The 8,564-nt window shown below is 33.3% G+C and overlaps 1 protein-coding gene across 1 annotated transcript; it reads left to right on the top strand.

Moving 5' to 3' along the window:
- The first annotated feature begins 784 nt into the window (after positions 1-784).
- Positions 785-3,182, top strand: LOC133779458 (uncharacterized). Its single transcript, XM_062219417.1, has 4 exons — positions 785-1,472; positions 1,584-1,901; positions 2,218-2,766; positions 2,848-3,182. Exons 1-4 carry the CDS (start codon positions 785-787, stop codon positions 3,180-3,182), a joined length of 1,890 nt encoding a protein of 629 aa, XP_062075401.1.
- The last annotated feature ends 5,382 nt before the right edge of the window (positions 3,183-8,564 follow it).

Genomic DNA, 8,564 nt, shown 5'->3' with positions numbered 1-8,564 from the left:
TTCTCTCCTCTTCTTTTCCTTCTCTTCTAATTTTATCAAAGCCACAAGTGACCCAAATGCCCAAACTGTACCCCCTAAATCCCAGCTGCACAATGTCTATTTGCCTTGCCAAAAGACCAAATTACCCCTCCTTACTAATCCTTCTAAGCTAAACCTTCAAGGGTACTTAAGTCTTAACACTTTCATTTCAATTCTACCACTTCCTATCTTAAAACTTGTTACTCACAGCAGTTACAAATGGTTACCAAAATACCAATAACTAATCACTCTTTCTAAACTCAACTTATAAGATTCCCGAAGTATCCCTGGGCTCCTCCCGAGCCGGGTACAACATCCCGTTGTGACTTTTAGACTAACTGGCTCTCTAGGACCGTCTCGATGCGTGCATCCTGATAAAACATCACACTCACATGGCACAATTCACATAGTACAATTATCACAGTTATGCCCTAACATGGCCAAGTTACAATCATGCTCATTTTAAGACAATCAGTTCTACATGCATACTAATTCACATAGTCATGCATCTCAAATAATCAAATAGTCATATAACGTGCAATAAATCATAATGATGCATTAAACTTAATAAAGTCACACACAAAATCCCATCATGCTCTCCAGGCACACTACTCCAGGCCCTTAAGCCTTAACACTAAATTTGGGTCGTTACAACCAATGTATTAACATTTTGTATGAACACTTAGTCATTTATGGGATTGATCCAACATACAAAATCTAGTTTCATCATGGGGAAGAATTATTAAGAGATGATGATGTAGAGACAATGGAAACCTTTGATTCTTACAACTTGTTTAGGGCTACAAATATTGATGGTTGTGATTTTGAAAGTCATCTAGAAGGTCATGATGACACTTTTATGGAAAAAATAGAAGATGCAGACACTCCATTATATCCACAATGCACTAAATATACTAAGTTATCGTCAATTGTTGCATTGTATAAGCTTAAAACTACCAATGGATGGTTTGACAAAAGTTTTGATGAATTGTTAAGACTTTTGAATGATATGTTTCCTTTAGATAATATGATCCCCAAGTCTATGTACGAGGTTCTAAAATTTCTTCGATTATTTGATTTAGGATATGAAAAGATTCATGCGTGTGTTAATGATTGCTGTTTGTTTAGAAAAGATAAAGAAAACTTGCAAGAATGTCCAACATGTGGAACTTCACGTTGGATGTCAGATAAGCTGACTAAAAAGGTTCGACATGGTGTCCCAGCAAAAGTTTTAAGGTACTTTCCTACAATCCCTAGGTTGAAACGGATGTTCATGTCTAAAAGAATTTCAAAGGAATTAAGATGGCATCACAACAATAAAAGTTGTGATGGAAAAATGCGTCACCCAGTGGATTCAGCAGCATGGGAGCTAGTCAATGATAAATGGCCATCATTTTCAAATGAAGAGAGAAATATTAGACTTGGCCTTTCCACAGATGGATTTAACCCATTTAGTAATTTAAGTTCTAAGTATAGTGTTTGGCCTGTATTGTTGGTCATGTACAACTTACCCCCATGGTTGTGCATGAAACAGGAGAATATTTTATTATCAATGTTAATTCCAGGACCTAAACTACTTTGGAATGATATTGATATATACTTAGAACCCCTCGTAGAGGACTTGAAATTATTATGGAATGAGGGTGTTGATGCTCATGATGTATTGGACAATACAAATTTCAAGTTACGGGCTATTTTGATGTGGACAATCCAAGATTTTCCAGCATACGGGAACCTTGCTGGTTGTAAAAATAAGGGATGTTTTAGTTGTCCCCTATGTGGTTATGGTACTCATTCCGAGTGGCTAAAACATAGTGGGAAGTTTTCATATCGAGGTAATCGGAAATTTCTTAAAGAAGACCATCCATTTCGGAGTAAAAGAAGTTGGTTTGATGGAGAAGTTGAGCATGGAAATCCGCCAAGAATCATGAATGGGACTACAATTGCTGAACACCTTAAAGATTTTGTGAATGTTTGGGGAAAATCCACTTCAAAGAAAAGGAAACAAAATGATTCAAAAGAAATGTGGAAAAAGCGATCCATATTTTTTCAGTTACCTTATTGGAAGGTTAGCACATTCTTACTACTCTAAAAATTTTTTGTGTAAATTATTTTTTTTGGAGGAATTTCATTAGTTATTTCTTTTGCAATTTTTTTAGGAATTGTATGTTCGTCACAATTTGGATGTGATGCACATAGAGAAAAATGTTTGTGAAAGCATCTGTAATACATTGCTAGATGTTGCTGGAAAAAGTAAAGATGGACTAAAAGCTCGCTTGGATTTGCAACATATGGGTATTAGGAGTGCATTACACCCACAAGAGAAGGGGACTAGAACCTATCTTCCTGCAGCTTTACACACACTATCAAAGCTTGAGAAAGAATTATTTTGTAAAAGGTTGTTCTCATTGAAAGTACCTGATGGATGTAGCTCAAATATTCGAAATTGTGTTTCAATGGAACAATGCAAGCTCATGGGCCTTAAGTCACACGATTGCCACATTTTGATGCAACAATTTATACCGGTGGCTATAAAAGGATTGATGCCATTGGGTCCAAGAGATGCTATAATAAGATTATGCACGTTCTTTAATCGAATATGTCAACGTGTTCTTGATAGAGAAAGCATAATGGCATTAGAAAATGATGTTATTGAAACTTTATGCTTACTAGAGAGATTCTTTCCACCATCATTTTTTGATGTCATGATTCACTTAGTGGTTCATATCGGACGAGAAGCACGACTATGTGGACCAGTCCAATTTCGATGGATGTATCCATTTGAGAGGTGAATCACTAAGACTTAATTGTTTTGTTTATTCTTATTAGTTTATGTGAACATTCTATTAATGATGAGCAATTGTGTGATTAATAGACGCATGAAGATATTGAAAGATTATGTCAGAAATCGAGCAAGGCCTGAAGGTTGTATTGCAGAGTGTTATCTTGCAGATGAGTGTGTGAGCTTTTGTAATGAATTCACTGACCATTCAATTGAACTAAACACAAAAGAAGGTCGAAATGAAGAGTGGTCAAATGATGTGATACTTGAAGGTCGTCCAATTTCTAGGAGGAAAGAAATTATATTGACAGATGAGTTGTTAGAAATTGCACATCGATACATTATGTTAAATACATTTGTTGTGGAGCCTTTTCTAGAGTAAGTGTCTGATATTAGAAATTATTATTTTTTATATTAAAAATGTAGTAATAGTAACTCATTGGTCCTATAAATTAGGATTCACTTAGAGGAGTTGAAAAAAACAAACAAAATATACGAGAGAAATAGTGGATTACTTTGGAAGAAACATATACAAACTTTTTCAACATGGATGAAGGAAAAGGTAAATTAATGCAAACTAACTGGTTCATATGAGCTGTTTTAAATATCATTAAGAAAATTAACAATGTCATACTATTATTTGTATAGGTTCCTATGCATTTCTCAACTTGTGATGAAACTGATTTGTTGAAATGGCTAGCATATGGACCCAGAAAACATGCTGCTTCTTACACTGGATATATTATCAATGGTCAAAGATTCCATGTACATGACATTGAGAAGTCCACACAGAATAGTGGTGTCTCAATTGAAGCTACAACTATGTGTAGATCTAGTGCCAAAGATGTATCTCAAGTTCCTAATTTAGTTTCATACTATGGGGTTATAAGGGAGATAATCTTGTTAGATTACTGTATAGTTCAGATTCCAATTTTCAAATGTGATTGGGCAAATGTCCCTAACGGTGTTAGGGTGGAGGATAATCTTACTTTAGTTAATCTACACCAAAGTCAATGGTTTGTTGGTAGAGACCCTTTTATTTTAGCCTCACAAGCTAAACAACTCTTCTACTCAAGAGAACATGATTCTTCCAATTGGTATGTGGTGATTAGGGCACCCCTAGAGGTTTTTATGACATGGAAAATTATGATGAGCAAGAATTCATGCCTTTAATGTCTGAAGTTACTGAATCTAGGTTATATAATGTAGTGGAAGATGAACAATATGTTAGAGATGATTGTGAGGGTATATTAGTTTGATTATTGTTGTGTTTTTTGTAAATTGTATAAGATGTTGCACTTGACATTTAAAGTTGTAATCAATGGAAATTTCAGTTTATACTTTAGCTCATTAATTGGTTGTTTCTTATTTGTGTATTTTTAGCGAAGAACTCTTGAAAACATATGTCTTTGATGCCAAGAATGACTATTTATTTCTTTCTTTCTAACTTTTATTATATGTTTTTTTTTGTGATAATTGATAATATGTTGTTATTTATGATATTTGTAACTCATCAAAATTCATACTAATTATAGAAACGGTTGATCAGAAACTAGTCAAAGAGTTTGCCAAGTACAAGATATGTCACCTCCATCTACAAAAGGAAAGAGGCCAAAATACATACCTACAGGAAAATTAGTTAAACTCCTCAATGAAAAGAGGAAGAGCTTTAGACTAAATTTGGAAATGGATAAGGTTGTTGAAGAGAGATATACTAAGGATGTGTCTCCAAAGAAAAAGACACGTAGAATGATTGTAAGAAATGACTCTTCTGATGAAGAAGAAATACCCATCTCCCCTGTGACAAGGAGATCTCTTAAAAATCTATTTGAGGTTGAACAACCAATAGACTCTCTTGAAAAAATAGTGAGACCACCTACTAATGACCTATTTTCTCCATTCTTAGCTTCAATGACAGCCACTAGGGGATCTATTAAAAGAGTGGTTGAAGTAGAAATTAGTCCTTCAAATGACCATGCCATCTCACCAACAGCCACAAGAAAATCCAACGCCTACAAATCCCAGAAAACCCAAATGAAACAATTGTTGAAAACTTGCCAGACACAATTGTTGAAAACTTGCCTGACAAACAAGAACTACCTGAAGAAGTTGTTGCACCTATTACCCAAAAGAGAACTAGAGGCCCTAGTAAAATGAAGTCTATTGCAATAGACAGTGATGGTCGTTTGGAAGTTAAGTTTAACTCAAAGGGACAACCAATAGGTGCAACATCAATATCTTTGTCTTCATTTTTGGGTGCACTTGTTAGAGAAATTGCACCAGTAACAATAAAAGATTGGAGGAAGATTTCTCTAGGAATGAAAGAGGTCTTATGGAAATCTATTCAGGTATATATACTCAGGTTTTATGCATTGAACATGAAATTTGTTGAAATTCATTTACATTAATACTAACCTATTATTAATTTTACTAGGCAAGATATAAGGTTGACAAAGATTGGCAAAAGAACTATATATTGAAAAGTATGGCAGATATTTGGAGAGCTTCAAAATCAAGGCTAGTTACTAAAATAACAAAGGAACCAAATGTAGAAGCAAGATTGAAACTAAAGCCTGATAATATTAAATCTATGAATGAGTGGAAAAGTTTTGTTAAGGAAAAAAATAGTGCTGAGTTTAAGGTATTTTATTCTTAACATCTTATAACCAAATATATTTATGATTAAAATTTATAGTTTAATGTCTCTATTAACTTTATATTCTTAGGCTACAAGCGAGAAATTCAAAAAAATACGGACAAAGCAACTACCCCACACTTGTAGTCGCAAAGGTTATGCAAGATTGATTGATGAATTGGTAAAGCCAAACATATTTACAGTTGTTTTATTATAAAATTTGGTTTAGATATTTTTTTAATTTATTTTCTTATTTTGATAGATGAACCATAGTGAAACCAAAACACCACCTTCTAGAGTTGATGTTTGGACCAAAGCACATAAGAAGAAAAATGGCGAACCAGTAAATTCAGAAGTGGCTGAAGCTTTTGTATACACCTTTCCCTTTCAAAATCATGTGACTTTAGTTTTAACTTACTCATTTGTTTGAATACATTTATTGATACTATTTATTTTTTAAGGATTTGGTTGAAGAATATAAGAAAGATCCTGCTATGTCTTCAACTACAAGTGTTAATGAAGACATCCTCACAAAAGTCCTTGGTCCTGAAAAAAATTCATACATGAGAGCTTTCGGAAGAGGAGTTACTCAGTCAAAGTTGCAAATTGTGTCAGAAAGAGATGACCATTTGATGAAGATAGAAGGTCAATGCAAAGATTTGAAAGACAAAATGCAACACATGGAGTAACTCATTGTTTCTTTAATGAAAAATCAAGTAAGTATTTTGATGCTGAAACTATATTTTCATGTGGCTGAATTGCAATAATAACTAAGATTCATGTTTAATTTTTTGGTTAGTCTTTACTTTTGTATTTTTTTAAATTTTGATGTTGAATTCATGTCTTTCTATCTTACTTGTAAATAGAATACATCTACTCAGAGTGAGGAGCAATCAAATGTCAATGTTCAATAAAATTCTCATGTTCATTCCACTCAGGTAATTATGATACTAATTATATGACAATGATAAAATCTAAAACATATAATATTCAATATAAAATCATTTACTGCTGCTGAATTTGTTATATTGATATATTGTTAGAGTGTCAAGAACCACGCATTTGGCTTAAAATGCAAAATATTAGATTGGATTGGATCTGGAGAAATTATTGCAGAAGGTTATTTTATCTCAAGTGACCCAAAGGATGAGGTTCACCATGTTCCTCTTAGGCCTAGTGCTATGAAAGTGGGGATAGATCTTGTGAGAAAGAATGATGCATTTCTGTGGAGGCCTTCAACAATTATGTCTACTATAGAAGATGTTGTAGGTAGTATAATTGCATGGCCAGCTTATAAAGTTATAATTAGGTAATTAACTTCTTTTATGTACTCTTTTATTTTACTATAACTTTAAGTTGAAGCATTACTTATTTAAATTTTGTTGTAGCTAAACAAATGGACTCACAACAAAGACAAGTGCACAAAGGATGATGAATTGAAGGATGGAACAAGTTTCACGCATGGTTTACTTTTATGTATCTTGTAATGTTTCTATTTTTCATTTTTGAAGTAAAAATTGTTCGAGATTATAAAACTTTATTATGTTATGCTTTCAAACTTAAGTTAGAACTAAGATCTCATGAAGTAGACACATTCATGGTTTGAATTAGTTATTGTTTAATGTAATACTTATGGTTTATCAATCTATTGAGAATTACATTTTATGATTAATTTTGAATTTTTTTTTATCAAAATACAATAATGAAAATCTTTTAATTAAAAAAAAACCATGTAAGTATACTTATCAAAATAAAATTTAAAATTTTATTACTATATGTTATGATTTAAAAACATATTATAAGCGTAAAAAATCGTTATGGTTTATATAATATAACAAACTAAAAATGTTATCAAAATAATCAAATGTAACAGTTGAAAAGTGTTATGAAAAAAGTACAAGATTAAACTTCAAATTTATAACCAAAAACTATATCTAAATGTTATTATTTGAATATTATAGCACCTAAAAATGTGTTATTGAATAGTTTAAGATAACACCGAACATAACATTCAGAAACTGTTATAGAAAAGACTGGACTTTTAATAACCGGGGCTATGTTAGCAATTTCAGAAGTGCTATCAATAGTCCCGGTTAGCAGTTTTTAAGTGTTATGAATACTGATTTTTCTTGTAGTGATAATCCTTTACCAACTCTAGCCAACTTCTTTGTCTCATGTTTAGGTCCTTTTGGGTGAAGAAATACTTCAAACTCTTATGATCAGTGTATATTTGACACTTCTTTCCATACAAATAATGTCGCAACACTTTCAGTGGAAATACCATCACTGCTAATTCCAAATCATGAGTAGGGTACCACTACTCATATTCTTTCAGATGTCGCGATGCGTAGGCAATGACCTTCCCACTCAGCATCAACACACATCCTAACCCCAATCTCATTGCGTTGCAATTTACTATAAACTTATCCCCATCTGAAGCGAGACTGAGCACAGGAGCAGTAATCAATTGTCGCTTCAATTCTTAGAAGTTATTCTCACATCTGTCTGACCACACAAACTATAGGTTCTTCCGTGCCAATTCTGTCAATGGTGTATAGATCTTTGAGAATCCTTCCACGAATCATCGATAATACCCCGCCAACCCGAGGAAACTCCGAACCTTCGAGGCGTTCCTTGGCCTCGGCCAATCCCTAACTACATCCACCTTAGCTGGATCTACCTTAATCCCCTCTCCATCGACAATGTGACCTAGGAATGCCACCTGTGTTAACCAAAAATTGCACTTCTTAAATTTGGCGTACAGTCAATGCTCCCTCATTCTCTGCAAAACCAACTGGAGATACTCTCATGCTCTACCTCTGAACGAGAGTAAACCATATTTGATAACTATGAATAATACTCACACTCAGTTACACTACTAAATCTCTAAGATGTAAGTATGGGCTAGACCGTAGGATAAGCTGGTAACAAACAAGTCAAAATATTTAAATAATATAATTACCAGGATATTATCACTTAGAATTAAGAACGACTTGACCTATTGTCAACGTTGTGACATTGATTAGATTCGATAACTATGATACTTATTTATCTATCAATAATCAATATCGGTCGTAGTCCGATGTAAGCAAATACATTTGATCTTGTCTACTTGGTCAATTCCTTGGA

Source organism: Humulus lupulus, chromosome 5 (genome assembly GCF_963169125.1).
Source record: "Humulus lupulus chromosome 5, drHumLupu1.1, whole genome shotgun sequence".
Classification (NCBI taxonomy): domain Eukaryota; kingdom Viridiplantae; phylum Streptophyta; class Magnoliopsida; order Rosales; family Cannabaceae; genus Humulus; species Humulus lupulus.
This window is presented reverse-complemented; position numbering and strand designations above follow the sequence as displayed.

What these genes read in the sequence shown, in the direction of transcription:
- LOC133779458 (XM_062219417.1), top strand. Translation starts at nt 785, where the DNA reads ATGGAAACCTTTGATTCTTACAACTTGTTTAGGGCTACAAATATTGAT. An exon ending in TCCATTTCGGAGTAAAAGAA is followed by an intron (nt 1,902 to 2,217) that starts GTTGGTTTGATG and finishes TGATGCACATAG; the next exon opens with AGAAAAATGTTTGTGAAAGC. An exon ending in CGGACGAGAAGCACGACTAT is followed by an intron (nt 2,767 to 2,847) that starts GTGGACCAGTCC and finishes TATTCTTATTAG; the next exon opens with TTTATGTGAACATTCTATTA.